At 46.1% G+C, this 21,102-nt stretch overlaps 1 protein-coding gene across 1 annotated transcript in view; it reads right to left on the reverse strand.

Moving 5' to 3' along the window:
* Nucleotides 1-396: 396 nt before the first annotated feature.
* The window catches only part of fhad1 (forkhead-associated (FHA) phosphopeptide binding domain 1), a 108,244-nt gene continuing 87,538 nt past the window's right edge, over nt 397-21,102 (reverse strand). Inside the window, exons 29-31 of the mRNA XM_080214937.1 lie at nt 12,096-12,176; nt 10,563-10,703; nt 397-468 (exon numbers count right to left, since the gene is read on the reverse strand). Coding sequence (XP_080071063.1) covers nt 397-468; nt 10,563-10,703; nt 12,096-12,176 — 294 coding nt within the window. The remainder of the gene's footprint in view (nt 469-10,562; nt 10,704-12,095; nt 12,177-21,102) is intronic.

Here is a 21,102-nt window from a genome sequence, read left to right on the forward strand (position 1 = left end):
CCCCTACCCATCAGCTCTTACTTTGTCTAATAACCTTTGATGTAACACCTTGTTAAATGCCTTTGGAAAATCCAAGTACAACTCATCTACAGATTCTCCTTTAACCAGCTACATGTCATTCCTTTACGAATTCTAATAAATTAGGAAAACATGAATTCCCTTTCACAAAACCATGTTGACTCAGCCTGATCCCATTAAGATTTTCTACGTATCATACTATAACCTCCTTAACATTGGATTTTAGCAATGTCCCTATTACAGATTTTGAACTAACTGGCATACAGTTCCCTGCTTTCTATCTGCCTCTTCTCTGGAATAAAGGCATAAAATTTGCTATTTTCCAATCTGCTGGAGCCTCCCAGAAGCTAAGAGATTCTGGAAGATTATAACCCACCTTTACAGATACACCATGGAAAGCATTCTTTCTGGTTGTATCACAGCTTGGTATGGCTCCTGCTCTGCCCAAGACTGCAACAAAATACAAAAGGGTCGTGAATGTAGCTCAGTCCATCACACAAACCAGCCTCCCATCCGTTGGCTTTGTCTACACTTCCCGCTGCCTCGTCAAAGCAGCCAGCATAATTAAGGACCCCACGTACCCTGAGCAGTCTCTCTTCCATCTTCTTCTGTCAAAAAAAAATACAAAAGTCATGTACGAACTGACTCAAGAACAGCTTCTTCCCTGCTGCCATCAAACTTTTGAATGGACCTACCTCGCATTAACTTGATCTTTCTCTATACCCTAGGTATGACTGTAACACTACTGTCTGCATTGTCTCATTTCCTTCTCTATGAACAGTATGCTTTGTCTGTATGGCATGCAAGAAACAATACTTTTCACTGTGTACTAACACATGTGACAATAATAAATCAAATCAAAATCAGACTGAATACTATCTCGGCACTCACTTCCTTTATAAGACCCTAGGATACATGTCCTTTACCTCAGTGACGATGATTGTCTTAAGTTCCTCCCTCCTATTCATCTCTTGATCCTCAACTATCTATGAGACGCTTTCTAAGTCTTCTACCATGAAGACAGACACAAGATATATGTCCAACACTTCCACTACTTCTTTATTTTCCATTATCAATTCCCCAGTCACACTCACTTTAGCTACTGTTTTCCTATTCAAATACTTGTAGGATCTGTTTTTATATTTCTAATCAGCTTTCACTCATTCTTATTTCTTCCCCTTTATTATTTTTTAATCATTTTTTACTGCTTCTTAAAATCTGTCCAATCTTCTGACCTATCTCTCATCTTTGCAGATGTGTACAGTGTTTCAACTTGATAACCATCTTAACTTCCTTATTTAGCTACAGATGACACATCCTTCTTGCTGATAGATAGTAAACACTTCCATAAAGGTCTGCGTCTGCATCTTTACTGTCCTACATTTTAACCTAGTTTCCCAGTTCACTTTAGCCAACCCCTCCCTCAGACACAGATAATTCCTTTTATTTAGGTTTAAAACAATAGTCTTGGGGGAAATTTTCCCGTCCCATCCACACGGAATCAGAGCCCGGTCGGAAAATCCCACCCTTAGACTCAAAATTCTTCATGGTGAACATGAAATTCTATTATATTTTGAATATTATTGTGAAGACTTTAAGCCTCAGAGGGTCCCTTACTCTGAGGTTATTGATTAATCTTGTCTCATTGCACATTAACAGGTCTAGAATAATTTGCTCCCTGGTTGGCACTAGTACGTACTGTTCTAAGAAATTGTCCTAGATACGCTCATTTTCCAGGCTATTTGCTATTTGCAGGTTATTTGCTAACCTGATTCACTCAGTCAATACCTTTCATACATGTCCCGATTATTGCTGCTTGTATATTCTGTCTAGCAGTGTAACTATTGTTAGGGGTCTATAAACTATTTCTGTAAGTGACTTCTTATCTGTCCTATTTGGGAGGTGTTGGACTGAATCATAGAATCGCAGAACCCTACAGTGCAGAAAGAGGCCCTTTGGCCCATCGAGTCTGGACTGAACACAATCCCACCCAGGCCCTACCCCCATATCCCTACATATTATACTCACTAATCCCTCTAACCTCCGCTAGCCTGGACACTAAAGGGCAATTTCTTTAGCTTGGCCAATCAACCTAACGCGCACATCTTTGGACCGTGGGAGGAAACCGGAGTACCCAGAGGAAACCCACGCAGACACAGGGAGAATGTGCAAACTCCACACAGACAGTGACCCCAGCCGAGAATTGAACCCAGGACACTGGAGCTGTGAAGCAGCAGCGCTACCCACTCTGCTACTGTGCCGCCCATAGTGGCATTACCACTAGGTTATTGATTTAGAAACTCAGCTAATGTTTTGGGGAGCCGGGTTTAAATCCCACCATGGCAGATGATGGAATTTGAATTCAATAAGAAATATCTGGAATTAAGAATCTACTGATGACCATGAAACCATTGTCAACTTTGTAAAAACCCATTGGGTTCATTAATGTCCTTTAGGGAAAGAAATCTGCTGTCCTTACCTGGCCTGGCCGACATGTGACTCAGAGCCACAGCAATGTGGTTGACTCTCAGCTGCCCTCTGAAAAGGGTAACTAGGGATGGGCAATAAATGCTCGCCAACCAGCGATGCCCATGTCTCACAAATGAATTAAAAAATTAATTTGGAGGAGGGGGACAGGATTTTGATCCAGCAACAGTGAAGGGACAGCTGATATATTTCTAAGTCAGGACAGTAAGTGCCTTGGAGGAGAACATGCAGAAGATGGTGTTCCCATGTATCTGCTCCTCTTTCCTTCTGGGTGGGAGAGGTTGTAGGTTTGAAAGATGTTGTTCAAGGAGTTTTGGTGAGTTCCTGCAGAACATTTTGTAGATGGTACACATTGTGGATGGGGTGCTAATCAAGTGGATTGCATTGTCCTTGATGGCTTTGAGCTTCTTAAGTGCTGTTGGGTCTGTAGTCATCCAGTCAGGTGGGGAGTGTTCCATCACACCTTTGATTTGTGCCATGTAGATATTTTGGGGAGTCAGGAAGTGAGTTACTCGCTGTAGAATTCCCCATCTCTGACCTTCACGTGGAGCCACAGTATTTACGTGGCTGGTTCCAGTTCAGTTTCTGGTCAATGTTAACCTACACTATGTTGATTCAGGGATGTTAGTAACATTGAATGTCATGGGGAAATGGTTACAATGTCTCTTGTTGGAGATGTTTATTGCCAGGCACTTGTGAGGTATGAATGTTAATTGCCATACATCTGCCCAAAGCTGAATATTAACCAGGTCTTGCTGCATATGGACCGAGACTGCTTCAGATCTGAGGAATAATGAATGGTGCTGAACATTGTGCACTCTACCCTGAGGAATTCCTGCAGGAATGTCCTGGGACTGAGATTATCTACTTTAAACAACCACCTTCCTTTGTTCTAATTCTGACCCTAACCAGCGGAGTGACTCCCCCAACCCAACCGATTTCCACTAGCTTCAGTTTTGCCAGGGCTCCTTGATGCCACACTTGGTCGAATGCTGCCTTGATGTCACTCTCACCTCATCTTGTGACCACAGTTCTTTTGCCCATGTTTGGGCTAAGGCTGGAATGAGGTTAGGAGCTGAGTGGCCCTGGTGGAACCCAAATTGAACATAACTGAGAAGGTTATTGCTGAGCAAGTGCCATTTCTATAGCACTGTCAACAACAGATCAGCCATGGTCTTATTGAATGGCGGGGCAGGCTCGAAGGGCTAGTTGGCCTACTCCTGCTCCTATTTCTTATGTTCTTAACACATTCCATTAACTTGCTGCTGAGTAGACTGATGAATCATCCTGTCAGTGGTTATGGCTGAAGGCTGACAATGCTTCAGCCCTGCCTGTCACACTGATGGTGCTGGGCTCCCCTGTTACCAAGGAAGGGGATATTTATGGTGTCTCCTCCTCCAGTGAATTGTTTAATTATCAACAACCATTTACAACAGGATGTGGCAGGACTGCAGAGCTTAGAGCTGATCTGTTGGTTATGGAAGCGCTTCACTCTATCTACTGCACACTGCTTCCTCTGTTTGGCGTGGAAGTGATCCGTGTTGCAGCTTCACCAGGTTGATGCCTCATTTTTAGGCATGGCCTCCTGTATTCTTTATTGAACTAGGGATGACGTAATGCATCTGAGACAGGTGAGGATGAGGTCAACCATGTTTTGCCCTCTTGTTGGTTCCCTCACGACCTGCCAAAAACCCGGTCTAGCAGCTATGTCCTTGGATTATTAATCCAATGGTATTACCCATATGCTACTGCCTCCCCTAAAGCTATCACACCATCTTTTCCCAGCTTTCTGACTGTTGAAATGTTAACCACTCTTGAATATTCAGGTCCAACCCTTGGTCACTTTGGGAAGCATGTCACTGCAATGGCCAACAAATCAGACGTCTATATTTCTAGCTATTCATCCATTTTGTTACAGATGTAGCACACATTTAGAGACAACCTTTAACTAGTTGTTACCGTTTGCAATTTCTGCCTTTATCTGCTGGTGCACTTTTAGGTTTGTACGTTCTACGCCTTCCTTGCCACGCTCCGATTCTCACAATGCAAATCGCTATTGTGCCCTCTTACCTTATCACATCTCCTCTAACATGATCCACAAACAGCTCCCCCCCTCCCCCCCGTTTCCCACCTCCTGCCACTCTCAATAATGACTTTTCTGTCCCCCCCTCTGCATTTTGTTTTAAAACCAGCTAGCTATTCATTCTGCTACTTGTCCTTGACTACATTCTCTGACCTTAATCACTGGTCTCTTATGTGTTTTGAAAACCTAGATAAATTATATCTGTTGCATTACCCTTGTCTACTCTCCTTTCCTCATCAAAAATTTCAATACGAACAATTAAGCAAGGTTGTTCCTTTTAAAATCCGTGCTGAGTATTCACCAATAGAATTTTTGGTTTCTAGACTTTCTTCTATTCTCTCCTTTAGTGGAGATTCCATTATTTCTCCTGTCACCAACGTGAAGTCTACAATTCCATGGACATATTCTATGTCCTTTCTTAAATATAGGAATGACATTCGCTGTTGGCCAACCAGCTGGCACTACACCATTCTCTGATGAGATATTTGATTTGATTTATTATTGTCACATATATTGTGATACAGTGAAAAGTATTGTTTCCTGCGCACTATTCAGACAAAACATACCGTTCATAGAGTACACTGGGTAGAAGGAAAGGAGAAGGTACAGAATGTAATGTTACAGTCATAGAATCATCCAAATAGAAGGCCATTCAGCCCATCGAACCTGCACCAACAACAATCCCACCCAGGGCCCTGTACCTGTACCTCTACCTCATATTTACCCTGCTAATCCTCCTGACTCTAAGGGGCAATTTAGCGTGGCCAATCAGCCTAACCTGCACATCTTTGGACTGTGGGAGGAAACGGGAGCACCCGAAGGAAACCCATGCAGACACTAGGGTGTAGAGAAAGATCATCTGAATATAAGGTAGGTCCATTCAAAAGTCTAATGGCAGCCAGGAAGAAGCTGTTCTTGACTCGGTTGGTACGTGATATTAAATATGTATAGCAATTACTCTGCCCCTTTTTCCCTTCATACTTTTAAAATAGATGGATGTAATGTGTCTCGATCAGGTGCTTTATCTTCTCTAAGCTCATTTAGTTTATTTAATATTTTACCTTCTTTAAATTTTAAATGCAGTTATCTCATTGCTAATGTTATCATCTGATGTCATGTCTGCAAGTCCTGTTTCCACGCTAATGAAATAATGAAAGGGCCAGATAGTGTGCACACAGACCAATTATTTCAGCTAAATAAATTAGGGAGGGCCCGAGGTCATATTTTCAAATGTGTGTGGGTGGAACTAGCTGAGATATTAGGGCTGGTTTTACTTCACACAGAGAAGGCTTAACCTGTTGAACTGAAGGTGAGATTCTCTGAACCTCTCCAAGTTAAGAGATCACAGAATCCCCAAAGTGCAGAAGGAGGCCATTCGGCCCATTGAGTCTGTACTGACTACAACCCCACACAGGCCCTATTCCCACATATTTATCCTGCTGGTCCCCCTGACACTAAGGATCAACTTAGCATGGCCAATCAACCTAAGCCACACATCTTTGGACTGTGGGAGGAAACCGGAGCCTCCAGAGTAAACCCACGCAGACACGGGAAGAATGTGCAAACTCCACACAGTGACCCGAGGCCAGAACTGAACCTGGGTCTCTGGCACTGTGAGGAAGCAGTGCTAACCACTGTGCCACCCTGACTTTATGTATAAGATTTGAGTATAGGAATAGGGATATTTTACTGTAATTGTACAGGGGATTGGCGAAGCCACACTCGGAGTATTGTGTGAAGGTTTGGCGTCTTATCTGAGGGAGAATGTCCTTGCTATAGAGGGAGTGCAGTGAAGGTTTACCAGGCTGATTCCTGGGATGGCAGGTCTGTCACATGACGAGAGACTAAGTCAGTTAGGATTATATTCACTGGACTTTAGAAGAGTGAGGGGGTTCGCATAGAAACTTATAAAATTCTAACAGGATTAAACAGGGTAGATTCAGACAGATCATTCCCAATGGTGGGGGAGTCCAGAACTAGGGGTCATTGTTTGAGGATAAACCTTTTAGAACTGAGGTGAGGAGAAATTTCTTCACCCAGAGGGTGCTGAATGCATGGAATTCACTACCATAGAAAGTAGTTGAGGCCAAAAACACTGTGATTTTAAGAAGAAATTAGATATAGTTCTTGGGATTAAAGGGATCAAGGAGGAAGGGGGGGATCAGAATATTGAATTTGATGATTAGTCACGATCAAAATGAATGGTGGAGCAGGTTCGAAGGGCTGAACAGCCTGCTCCTTCTTCTAGGTTCTATGTTTGTGTGTGTCTGGATGGGGTGGAGATCACCTCGTACAAGAGATAGGTTGTCTTACCAGGGTTAATATATTCTCCTGTTCGAGTTTTGATTGCCTAAGGGGATCAAGGAGCAATGTTCAATTTTCTTGTCCTACTAATTGGCGTGAGATTTTAATCTGTTCTTTGTATCTCCTAGGAGATGACGTGGTTCCGGGTGGAAGGAGAGTGGCTGGATTGCGATGCAGAAGCTGTCACGATTGTGTAGAGCAGACTGGGTGGACCAGTCAGTCATTTCCTGGTCATTTCAGTCCCTCTCCCTGGCAATGGCACGTCGGTGCCATGTTACAAACCAAGGAGCTAACTAACTGGTTACTAACCGAGGCTGGTATCTGGGATAGAACCCAGTGTTCACCAGGCGTGCTGCCAGCTCAGTCTGTCACCTCCCTCATTCCACAGGCAGACATTTGTGTGTGTGGCAATGTCTCCATCGAGCTCAGTGACCCAGCTACATTCATCCCACTCAGTTTGCATCCTACATTGCAATTGTTTCTTGATCTAATCTTGCCATTTCCTGTCAGGCTGCCACACTTTACAAGACACAGAAATTTCCAGAACAAAGCTCTTACTCCGCAATGAGTAATTAAACACCAGAGCTAGCACGGGGTGAGGAGGGGACATTCAACCCATTATTACTCTCAGATTTACACTCCGCTAACTGACATGCAACTGTATTTTGTCAATGTCACCGTGACTCTGCTTAGCACATTATTACAGACATTTGCCTTCCTTTGTGTTAAGAAGAGCGGTTTGGAGTTGTAACTAGCTCATATTTCATTTCATACAACGCAGGAATCATAGAATCCTACAGAGCAGGAGGAGGCCATTCTGCCCATCGAGTCTGCACTGACCACAATCTCACCCAAGCCCTATCCCCATAACCCCCGTGCATTTACCCTCGCTAGTCTCCCTGACACTAAGGGGCAATTTAGCATGGCCAATCCATTTAAATTGCACATCTTTGGACAGATGGAGGCCATTTGTGCCATCTTGCCTTTGCCAGTTCTTTGTAACAGCTGCTCAGTTAATCCCAATCACCTTTCCTTCCCCACGGTCCTGACAGGTTTTGCATATCAGATGTGAAAATTACGATTGAATCTGCTCCCACCACCTGACAGGGAAACACCCCACCCAGCCAGGGTTCCTCCTCAATCCAATGACCCCTGAATTCCCTTTTTATATTTAAAGAGCTCCCAGTGCTAATAGCACATATAGGATCGCTTTTGTAGGATATGGTCAGCACTACTGCCTCACAGCGCCAGCGACCCGGGTTCGATTCCCAGCCCCAGGTCACTGTCTGTATGGAGTTTGCACATCCCCCCGTGTCTGCGTGGGTTTCCTCCGGGTGCTCCGGTTTCTTCCCACAGTCTGAAAGACGTGCTGGTTTGGATGCATTGGCAGTGCTAAATTCTCCCTCAGTGTACCTGAACAGGTGCTGGAGTGTGGCGACTAGGGGATTTTCACAGTAATTTCATTGCAGTGTTAATGTAAGCCTACTTGTGACACTGATAAATAAACGTAAAACTTAAGATGGCTTCTTGGGGTACCAGAGGGTGAGTAGTGACCATAGAACCTGAACCCCAGTGTGAATCAGCACTTTGACAGAGGGGGAGGTGGTGGGGGTGGGATGGGTGGAATTGTCCCAGTTAATGTCCCCAGGCTAATTGGGGGTGCCGTTCAGATCAGTTGTGAGTCCGGGTCAACACTCCCCATCCTGATCTCAGCTTCTCTCAACACTCCCCATCCAATGAGACTAATGGAACACTCTTCAAACACTGGGTGGGAGATGCTCATTCACGTTTACTGGCAAAAAACTTGTTGGATACAAAGAATTGGATTTCATTTTGTGTTTGCTTTATGGAGATGGAACATCCCATCAATAGATGGCCAGAGGTCATTTCTCCTACTCTCCAGTAGGGGGCCCTTTGGCTTCCTGTTTAGGCTGTGGCCATGTTCCTTTGCGTGTACACACGCAGAAGACTCTCGGCGTTGTTGGTGGGGAACTGTTAATGCCATTCCTCATCATTGATGTTCCTCATTGTATCTGTCACAAGATGGCTGACATTATCCTCCCATTGCTAATGATCCTGAAGGCTGACCTCTGACCTCAGGATTCACAATAGAAATCAGATGGTGACCAAATAATCGGGATCAATTTGGGAATTCACTGAGGGTGCAGACACTGAGATCGAGAGCGAATACCTGGGGATAGAGTCAGTAACACAGGTTGCTGCCACTGAGCCTGATGCAGCTGGATTAACGCGAGCTGTGATAACAAAGAAAATGCTCAAATCATCCCATCAATTCAAGCGTACTTGTTCATTCAGCTCCTTGACATTATTGGGCTCATTAATTCCTCTCAGCCAAGGCCTTGTGTTACTGCTTATAGCTCAGTCAGTGATTAATGGACACAGTAACTCCTCCAGTTTACCTCAAGGAGATTATGATTGCTAAACATGTTGTTAGGAACGTAGAAAAACTACAGCACAACACAGGCCCTTCGGCCCACAAAGTTGTGCCGATCATGTCCCTAACCTTAGACATTACTAGGCTTACCTACAACCCTCTACCTTACTAAGTTCCATGTACTTATTGAAAAGTCTCTTAACAGACCCTATTGAATCTGCCTCCTCCACCGTTGCCAGCAGCCCATTCCACACACCCCCCACTCTCTGAGTGAAAAACTTACCCCTGACATCTCCTCTGTACCTACTTGCCAAACCTGTGTCCTCTTGTGGCAACCATTTCAGCCCTGGGAAAAAGCCTCTGGTTGTCCACTCGATCAACACCTCTCAACATCTTACACACCTCCATCAGATCACCCCTTATCCCTCATCTTCACTGTTCTCTTTTAAACACATCCTGCTGGATTTTCCCCACGCTCCCCTGGTGGCGGGGATGGGGGTGGCCCACAATTGGTCAGTGGCGGGATCTTCTGGTCCCACTGCTGTCAACAAGGGAGTCCCGGTGTACGTATCCGCCCCTAACCCGGGGAGCCTGCGGCAGAGGCTCACCGTCAGCGACACAGGAAGATCCCACAGGCTGACATTATTGAAATGTTGATTACGGTAAGGTGAGGGGAGGGGGGGGATTGAACTTTACACCTCAGGCACACAGGGCCGGATTTTCCGGCCACGCTCACCCCAAGGTAGGAAAATCCCACTGGAAGTCAATGGACCTTTGCATGGTCCGTGTCCCACCCATTACGATTCCCGTGGCGGGAGTGACGGGAAAATTACGCCCCTAGTGGCCGCATCAAGGCCTCCAAGGGAATGTATAGCACAGTTAAATGGAGAGAATAACTCCCTCTACTGTGCTCCCAAAAATGTCCCCAAACTTTTGATCTCAGTTACTGGATAAAGGAAGAACCTTTAAACTCATTTTATGTGGGATTCCCAACAAACTGAAGCGAGAAGAGAAACGAAAACAGAAAGTGCCGGAAATACTCAGCAGGTCAGTGGAGAGAGAAACAGAGTTAATGTCTTGTGTACAACTCTTCTTCAGGGCTGAGGAAAAGGAGAACAATTCTTCCAGTCTAAACTTCCTTTCCATCTGGATTCTGGGGAAGACTTTAAAAAGAACCTTAAACCTCATACAGGTTCTCATTTTGTTGTTAGATGCAGAAGATTACACATAGACATTAAAGCCCGCTGTGGGCTCCAGTTCAAGGAGCCTGCTTACCAGGGAGTTCTGGAGGTTGACGAGTTGGGTGGTGGTGTCACACAGCTCCTGGCCCTGCTTCCTCAACTCTCGCTTCAGACTTTCAATCTCATAATCCTTCTTCTTCAGCTTCTCCAGAATCACCTTCTTCCGAGCCTCAGTCTGCAGCCAGAACGGAAACAAAGTCTGAAGCAGGCTCCCCGGGTTAGGTGCGTGCCCTGCTCCCCTGCAAGCCAGAGTGGCGTGCAGCTGGGCGATTCCGGTTAGGAATGGCCTCAGTCACCTGCGACAGGGAAGCAGTCCCGAACTGGCCCCCAAGCCCTTCAGGTGATGCTGCCACAGAGCTGTTCCTGGTCTAGGCCACAATCCAGGGAGCTCTGCTTGGATAGTGCAGACACTCCTAGAATCATAGGATCCCTACAGTGCAGGAGCAGGCCATTCAGCCCATTGAGTCTGCACCGACCCTCCAACAGAGTATCCCACCCAGGCCTATCCCTGGAACCCCACATATTTACCCCGCTAATCCCCCTGACCTACACACGTTTGGATACTAAGGACAATTCAGCATGGCCATTCCACCTAACTTGCACATCTTTGGACTCCTCTATGTGTTTGGATGGCACAGAGGTTAGCACTGCGGCCTCACAGTGCCAGGAATCCATTTTTTCCACTGCCTACAAGGCATTAGTAATTGTGTGGGATTGGGGGCAGTTTAGTCCTACGGCTCAATACCGACTGAGAATTTGATTGAGACAATCCAACCTCATTTCACACAGAGCCCGTTCCAACCACGAAGCAGATACGTTCAACCTGTCAGGCTGACCTGGATTTGAAGCCACATTTCAACAGGATTGAATTAACTGCATCTCCCAGTCGCATTTTGACAAACGTATGAACCAGTTTCTCCCTGCCCAGCAAATTATGCGCGGCACGGTAGCACAGTGGCTAGCACTGCTGCCCAAATGTCTATGTGGAGTTTGCACGTTCTCCCCGTGTCTGCGTGGGTTTCCTCTGGGTGCTCCGGTTTCCTCTCACAGCCCAAAGATGTGCAGGTTAGGCTGACTGACCATGCTAAATTATCCCAGGGGGACTAACAGGGTGGATAAGTGGGGATGTGGGGATAGGGCCTGGGTGGGATTGTGGTCCATGCAGATTTGATGGGCTGAATGGCCTCCTTCTGTATTTCTGCAGAGGTTCTATGAATTCAGTAAGCAGACGCTCCAATTTGTCACTCAACCCCCACAAACATCACCACCCATCCCCCACTCTCCCAGATATCGCCCCCTCTCCCCAGCCTTTCCGGGCACGAGGCTGATTTCGCTGGTGAAACTGGGACTGGCAGGAGGACAGAAACCGGGCGCGAACCCAGTTTCTCGCCTCTCGCACTATTGTTAGGGGTGTGGCGAGCCGGTAAGATCACACTGACTGTTTTACCCGGGGGTGGTGGGGGGGGGGGGGGGGGGGCCATCCCACTGTTTCTCTTGCTGGGGTGGTGGTGGAGGGCTGGAATCCTCAGCCAGACATACAGACATGCACACAGCCTGGTGGACGTACCTTGCCGTGAACGTCCTCTTTCACACAGCTATGAGACGGGGATTTGGCGGATCTTCTATCAAACGGTTCCAGGTGAAAGGTCTGTATCAAAGCAGGAGAAATATGGTCAGTCGGATAGAGTCTCCCAGCCAGGGCACAATCTGCAATCTGGTTTATACACTGCGCTGATTTTCCCAAAATGAATATTTGCTTGAACTCCTGCTCAAATTCATTAGCATATTGCCGAAAGGTAAAATCTTTCATTCAGCGCTGCGGTTTGCTGTGTTGTTTATTTACTTTGCATGAAGAAATATTCCTTCATTTATTTAACCAGGCAAAACCTCATTGGTACAGATTCAGATGGGTTTAATCACAAACAGATAAGCACTTACATTGTGTGTCTCACAGCAGTTACTGTGAGTAATCTGATGTTAAATAATTCAAAATCACTGTAAAAAAGCTGTCCAAAAGCGAGTTATATTGGTGTACAGTCACGGGTTTCCTTTAGATTTAATATTTACGAGTCTTTCAGGAGCCTCCCTGGAGGCTCTGTAAATGGATATAATTGGTAACATCGAAGCATAGAAGATAGGAGCAGGCGGAGGCCATTCAGCCCTTTGAGTCTGTTCCACCATCATGATCATGGCTGATCATCCAACACAATAGGCTAATCCTGCTCTCTCCCCATTTGATCCCATTTTCCCCAAGTGCTATGTCCAGCCACCTCTTGAATATATTTAATGTTTTGGCATCAACTACTTCCTGTGGTAATGAAATCCACAGGCTCACCACTTTCTGGGTGAAGAAATGTCTCCTCATCTCCGTCCTCAGACTGTGACCCCTGGTTCAGGACTCCCCCACCATCGGGAACATCCTCCCTGCACCGACCCTGTCCAGTCCTGTTAGAATTTTATAAGTCTCTCTGAAATCCCCCCCCCGCCCCCCAATGAACTCCAGCGAAAACAATCCTAATCTAGTCAACCTCTCCTCATATATCAGTCCTGCCAACCCTGGAATCAGCCTGGTAAACCTTCACTGCACTCCCTCGAGAGCAAGAACGTCCTTTCTCAGAAAGAGAGACCAAAACTGCTCACAACATTCTTACAATAAAACTCATTATGGTTAAAAGTCAGTGGGTGGGATTCTCCGACTTCCCAGCTATGTGTTTCCTGGCGGGCAGTGGGATTCTCCAGTCCTGCTGCTGTCAGTGGAAATTCCCGTTGATGTCACCCCACGCCGGTGGGTAACCCGTGGACAGGGGGGCGCACTGCTGGCGGGACTGGAGAATCCTGCCGGCGGGAACAGCTGGAGAATTCCAGCCTACATCTATAGTTTTGGGACTAGCTTCCACTGCAATGTTTCTGACAGTGGTACAAAACCTTGAGGATATTTTATTTGCATTGAATACAATTTGCATTTAAAATTCCACAATCTTTTGATCTGTTTTGGATGACTTCAGGTGAACTGCACTGAAAACACAACAAATACCTGGTCAGAGCTCTCCCGCACCGTGTGCCCGATAGAGTGTTTGTGTGTTTTTATGTGTATTTGCTATCTGTATGTGTTCAGTATGTGTGTTTTGTGTGCCTGTACATACATGGCACATTATTTTGTACGTCTAATAATGTGTTCAGTGTGTATGTTTTGTGGCCTGTGCATGTTTAGTATGCATGCGGGTGTTTTGGATATCTGTACAATCATTATAGTTGTTGCAAACAGGCTTACATTAACGCTGCAATAAAGTTACTGTGAAAATCCCCTAGTCGCCACACTCCTGTTCGGGTACACTGAGGGAGAATTTAGCACGGCCAATGCACCTAACCTGCACGTCTTTCAGACTGTGGGAGGAAACCGGAGCACCTGGAGGAAACCCATGCAGACATGGGGAGAATGTGCAGACTCCGCTCAAGACAGTGACCCAAGCCGGGAATCGAACCTGGGTCCCTGGCGCCGTGAGGCAGCAGCACTAACCACCGTGCCATCCAATGTGTGTATTGTGTGTGTGTGCTCTTGCGTGTTTAGGGTGCACGTTCAGTGTACGGATGTCGGTATGTAGTCAGTGTGTTATTTACAGGATCAGAACTCAGTGGAATTCTGCCCTCACTCATTTACCTGCACCAGTCCCTTCCAGTAAATGTCTCGGGGAGGAATCGGGAGGTACCCCGGCTTTCAGCCACTGAGGTTAGTGCTAGGCAGGCGGGCTGTCTGACTCTCTGGCCAGAATCTCGACAGATACTGGCGATTGAACCTGGACTGGTCACTTTTCCGCTCTGTATAGTTTAAGACTAATCCATCTGCTGCACTGGACGGCTGAATAACTTAAGGAACAAGTTTGGCATGATGTGCCTGTGAGCTACATTTCTCGGAGATATGATATTCTGAAATTTCTTCATAATTTCAATACATTTCAGAGATAAATGCACTCCCAAGGTCACCGCCTGCAGTTACAAAGCTCAGCTAGGAGCAAACAGCTGCTCCTTTTGTACAGCGAGGTCTCAGCTCCAGCCCCCACACTCAACAAAACAGCCAAACACAAGGTGCCATCCTCCACACAGGGAGCTAGTTCAGGGAGTACAATGACCAGAGTTGATGAAGGGATTAAAAAAAAGTCACCCACGGACCCAAGCGCCATATCCACCAATCAGGAACTCCTGCCAGAAAGAGGCAACCAACTGCGACGCCTCGCGTGGTTGAATAGCTTGCCAACACCCCCACCTCGTGTGAAGAAAGACCGCTTGGCCTTGAACCCACACCACAGTGAGAGACAGCACCCTCAAGACCCTGTCCAAAACAATAATGGATGCTCCTGGCTCAGCAATGTACGGCAGGACAGTGAGAGTTAGTCTCTGTTACTAGGTAATGAGTGGCTGTACAATATTATCCGTCAATGGCAACTTAATGACTTCAGTTTTAGTCATTATTCATGACCATGATTTTTAATGCCGGGAAACTCCAAATAAAGGGGTGAAGTGTGTTAATGAGGGGTCTGACAATAACCAAGGCTCCCTCGAAATGTTGAGATTTACCAGAAGGATTCCAGGGATGAAGGGTTACTGTTACATGGATAGACTGGAGAACCTGGGACTATCCTTCTTCAAGGAAAAAAAACCAAGAGGTGATTTGACTGAGATGTTAAAAATCATGACAGGATTGAATAAACTATTTTCAGGGTTGATAACCTGGTGCCACAGGTTTGAAATACTTGGCAAGAGAGGACAGGAGGGAAAACCAGTGGTTAAGATTGGGAATATGTAGATTGATGGCAAGATCAAGTGTGGGATCAAACCCGAGATCAGATGCAATGCCTGTTCCTGTCGGATTGGGTCTGGTTTGTCTCTCTTGTGGGGACAGTGAATTGGACTCAATTTGAATTGGTTTTTTTGTAGCAAGCAGGGAGATGGATTCGAGACTCAGCCTGTCCACTCTGCGCTCTGCCTTTGTAACTCTGAGAAAGGAACACAATCTACAAAAAAAGATTCAAATGCAACCTTCAAAAAGATAACTGAATAAATGATGAAAAGGGACAAGAATGCAAGTAGGGATATTAACTGCTTTGCTCTGCGAAGGAGCTGGTGCAAACCTGACGGGCAGAATGGCCTCCTTATTTGCTGCACTATTCTATGCTTCGAAGAATTGTAATCTCGATGCGTTCTTCTTCTGGGTGCAGGTGACAGTGTTGATCTGGGACAGGACCTGAGGATCCCCTGGCCCAGCTGGTGCAGATCTCATTAGCTGTTGCCCACGGCTCCTCAGGGCGTTCGGGGGTCGCTGCTTACAGCAGATGGAGTAATGTTCTGTACAAGGGGTTACAACAAGGCTCAGTCTCCTCACACTGCCTCTCAAGAGGGAACTCTGCTAACCACCCTCACTAATCAGGCAGTTAAAAGAACTTTCCCCGATCCTTCATGCCCAATCTGCTATTTATAAAGAAGAATATCGCGGCCCCATTTCCTGGTTTATACGCCTGAGCTAAATTCTGGCCTGTGTGACTGTCTGCTTCAACTTACCGAGACTAAAAGATCGAGTATTTTGTTAAAGTACTTCGGATGGGAACCTAATACAAACCTGACAACTAATGCACTGGAAAACAGCACAGAGAGCATGTAACACTCACAGGTCTGAGGCGAGAACACTTACAGTTCCATCCAGCAGCGCAGGGTGAATGACAGACATCACTTTAAATTTTCAAAAATCTCCGGCAAAAACCCCAGGAGAAACAGATCAAATATTTCATCAAATTCCCCCATGTGGAGACCTCTGAATATTTAATGGAAAAATGAGGTGTAGATTTATGCAACAGGCCTATAACTGCTGGGATGAGGATTGAGACAGTTTCCCCTCATTTTACAATGCACCCCTTTAGATAGCAGATGGAGGATCGATTGGAAAGTAACCGCAGATTGGAAACTCTTGAAATAAAAGCAGGACACGTCGGAACGCGTACAGTTCATAGGGTCGGTTCCTATTGGGGAGGTGTGGAGACGTTCTGGGGATGTGACCCCTTTCTACAGAACTGACAGTGATGGCAGAGTTCTGTTCCGACAATATATTCACTTGTCTTCTCCTGAGCTCACCCGAGACCTCTCGTTGAGGTGGGATATCAGCCTGTATGGTGGAAGGCTTTCGAGAGGAGGGATGGTGGGATTGTCACTGGCCAAGCAACCGAGATACCTGAGTTCGAATCCCACCACAGAAGGTGGTGAAATTTGAATTCAATAAAAATCTGGAATGAAAAAGTTGAAGGATGACAATAAACCACTGCCAGGGTTGTCGTAAAAATCCATCTGGTTTACTAACATTCTCAGGAAATCTGCTGTCCTTACTTGCCATCGTTATGACTCCCGACCATAGCAACGTGGCTGACTGCTAACAGCCCTCTGAAATGGTCAAGATAGCCACTCTGTCCAAGGGCAGTTAGCGATGGGTAATAAATACTGACCCAGCCAATGACACTACATCACATGGCTGAATTTAGAAAATGTCAATGTGTTTGACTCTTAAATGCCTCCTGAAATGGCCAAGCAAACCACTCAGTTCAAGAGCAGGTAGAGATGGGCAAGAAATGTTGGCTTTGCCAGCGATGCCCACATCCCATGAATGAATTTAAAAAATCTGCCCCATTCCTCATTTTTTATGAACTCAGTTGCCCATTTCCTAGCTTGCAGGTCAACCTATTTATCAATCCAAAGGTTGGCTTATCAGCCCAAAGATATATGGATGAGGCTGATTGACCATGCTAAGTTGACCCTAGTGTCAGGGGATTAGTAGGGTAAATATGTGGGGTGACGGGGATAAAGCCTGGGAAGGATTGTGGTTGGTGCAGACTCGATGGGCTGAATGGCCTCCTTCTGCACTGTAGGGATTCTATGAATCACCCCTGTGCTCACTGTCCCTCATTGGCTTCCTGACCAGCAATGCTTTAGTCCAAATGTTCTCATCGTGATTTCAGATCCCTCAGTGGCCTTCGTTTCTCCCCATCTCTGTAATCTCCTCCGGCTAAATTCTCCCTCAGTCTACCCCAACAGATGCCAGAGTGTGGCGACTAGGGGATTTTCACAATAACTTCATTGTAGTGTAAATGTAAGCCTACTTGTGACACTAATAAATAAACATTAAAACAGTCCAAGATATCCACACTCTTCCAATTTTCACCTTTGGGATATCCCTGACTTTTTACCGTTCTGCCATTAGCAGCTATGTCTTCAGATATCAAGGCTTTGAATCTCTGGAATTCTTTTCCCAAACATCTCTACTTTACACACCTCCTTTAGGATGTTTTTTTAAAAGTTTTCTCTTTGACCAAGATTTTCATTATCTCTCCTAATAGCTGATCAATGCAGTCATTTTGTCTGATAATCTCAGGGTGACTAAAATTGCTCCAGGGATGTTAGCTGTTGTGATAGACACCGGGGCCAAGTTCTTCTGGATGTGATGTTGAGAATCCTGTGGTAACTCCAGTGGAAAGACTTGGATAGAATCCCTACAGGGCAGAAGGAGGCCATTCAGCCCATCAAGCTTGCACCAACAACAACCCCACTCAGACCCTATCCCATAACCTCACACATTTACCCTGCTAATCTCCCTGACATTAAGGGGCAATTCAACATGGCCAATCAACCTAATCTGCACATCTTTGGACTGGGACTGAAGGTGGGACTTGGCCAGGTACCATTCATTAGATAAGACCATAAGGTATAGGAGCAGAATTAGGCCATTCGGCCCATCGAGTATGTTCTGCCATTCAGTCATGGCTGATATGATTTTCATCCCCATTCTCCTGCCTTCTCCCAGTAAGCCTTGATCCCCCTATTGATCAAGAACCTATCTATCTCTATCTTAAATACACTCAGTGACCTGGTCTCCACAGCCCTCTGTGGCAATGAGTTCCACAGATTCACCCCCTCTGGCTGAAGAAATCCCTCCTCACCTCAGTTCTAAAAGAGTGTCCCTTCACTCTGAGGCTGTGCCCTTGGATCCTACTCTCTCCCACCAGTGGAAACATCTCTCCATGTCCACTCTATCCAGGCCTCTCAGTATTCTGTAAGTTTCATTAGATCCCCCTTCATGCTTCTGAAGTCTATCGAGCATAAACTCCTCAGCCGCTCCTCATATGACCAACCCATCACTCCAGGGATCATTCTTGTGAACCTCCTCTGGACCCTTTCCAAGGCCAGCACATCCTTCCTTAGAAATGGGGCCCAAAACTGCTCACAATACTCCAAATGGGGTTTGACCAGAGCCTTAAACAGCCTCAGAAGTACATCCCTGCTCTTGTATTCTAGCCCTCTGTGGCTAACATTGCCTTTGCCTTCCTGACTGCCGACTGAACCCGCACGTTAACATTAAGAGAATTCTGAACCAGGACTCCCAAGTCCCTTTGTATTTCAGGTTTCCGAAGGGAAGATTGAGCAGGGAAATCCATCAGCCTTAGCAGAGGAATCAGGGCCATATGGATATTGCTATAAGTTCATAAGTTCATATAGGTGCAGAAGTAGACCATTCAGCCCATCAAGTCCATTTGGTCATGGCTGATATGTTCCTCATCTCCATTTCCTTGCCTTCTCCCCATAACCCTTCAACCCATTACCAATTAAAAATTGGTCTAACTCCTCCTTAAATTTACTCACTGTCCCCGCATCCACCGCACTTTGGGAGAGCGGATTCCACAGATTCACAACCCTTTGGGGGAAGTAGTTTCTCCTCAACTCTGTTTTAAATTTGCTACCCCTTATCCTAAGGCTATGACCTCCCACCCTGGAGTGCCCCACAAGAGGAAACATCCGCTCCATGTCTAGTTTCTCTATACCTTTTACCATCTTGGGGCGGCACAGTAGCACAGTGGTTAGCACTGCTGCTTCACAGCTCCAGGGTCCTGGGTTCGATTCCCGGCTCGGGTCACTGTCTGTGTGGAGTTTGCACATTCCTCCTCGTGTCTGTGTGGGTTTCCTCCAGGTGCTCTGGTTTCCTCCCACAGTCCAAAGATGTGCGGGTTAGGTTGATTGGCCATGCTAAGAAATTGCCCCTTAGTATCTAGGGATGCGTAGGTTAGAGAGATTAGTGGGTATAGTATATGGGGTAGGGCCTGGGTGGGATTGTGTTTGGTGCTGACTCAATGGGCCGAAGAGCCTCTTTCTGCACTGTAGGCTTCTATGATCTTGTACACCTCAATCTGATCTCCCCTCATTCTTCTAAATTCCACAGGGTGTAGGCCTAATCTGTTCAATCCCTCATCATACGACAAACCTCTTATCAGTCTAGTGAGCTGCTGTTTATTAGTGTCCAACAGCCTGGGACTCCTGGCGTATTGTGTGAGAGACGGGGGCCTAAAGGCAGCAGTGCTGAGCCGTTTGTGGGCAGGTTGCGTGGGTGCCATTGGCTCAGTCATGGTGAGTCCTCAAGAAGGTTGCTGGTGAATCAGGGACTCACATCCTGAAGGGTTGTGAATCACTGCGTGGGCCGCATTTGTTCTAACTCTGCTTGGTTTCCTTCACTATTGATTTGGAAACCTCCCAGGTTTATTACTAAGCCGAGAGTACATAAACTCAAGCTAAAGTAAACAGGTCTTCAGTCCCCAGGGTCAACGGGGATTTTATTTTAGCTGCAGTTACTTTAATGAGAGAGCTTTGCGATGGGCCTCCAGGGGCTAGTATTGTTGGTCTAATTTAATCTTTCTTGTTGATAAAATAAAATACAACACTTGGAAGAAGCAAAAGAAATGATCCCGTGAGCAGCCCTCAGCTGGCTGTGGGAGGGGGAGGGGATGTTAGGCATTGCCACAGTGTGATAAATCAGATTGGTCACAAAACTGGGACACTTGTGGATCTTTGATTGGACTCTTCCTTCAGCTCAGTCACTCTGATTGTCAACATTGATGTCTGGCTGAATTATAGAACAGAATCCCTACAGCGCAGAAAGAAGCCATTCCACCCATTGGGCCTACGCCAGCCACAATCCCACCCAGGCCCCATCCCCACAACCTTATGGATTTACACCACTAACCTACACATCTTAGGATGCTTATCATGACCAATCCACCTAACCTGCACGTCTTTGGACTGTGGGAGGAAACTGGAGCACCCGGAGGAAACCCACACAGATATGGGGTGAACGTGCAAACTCCAAACAGTGACCCAAGCCAGGAATCGAACCTGAGACCCTGGCACTGGTAGGCAACAGTACTAATCACTGTGCCACCATGCCACCCCACTGTTAACTGTTGTGCCACCATGATGTCTATGCTACAGCATAGACTGCCTTGCCACGGTTTGCCTGGACTTGCAAAATCTCACTAACTGTCCTGTTTGGAGATAATACACATCTCTTTAACCTGTGCTTAACCCTCTCTCCACTCACATTGTCTGTACCTTTAAGACTTGATTATCAGTAATGACTCACATTCCAATCATTATTTTGTAAATTAAGTTTGTGTCTTTACATACCCTAATTGTGAACAGAACTCCCCACTCACCTGACGAAGGGGCAGCGCTCTGAAAGCTCGTGGCATTTGTTACCAAATAAACCTGTTGGG

The sequence above is a fragment of the Carcharhinus amblyrhynchos genome, chromosome 30 (assembly GCF_965287045.1).
Source record: "Carcharhinus amblyrhynchos chromosome 30, sCarAmb.v2.hapA, whole genome shotgun sequence".
Classification (NCBI taxonomy): domain Eukaryota; kingdom Metazoa; phylum Chordata; class Chondrichthyes; order Carcharhiniformes; family Carcharhinidae; genus Carcharhinus; species Carcharhinus amblyrhynchos.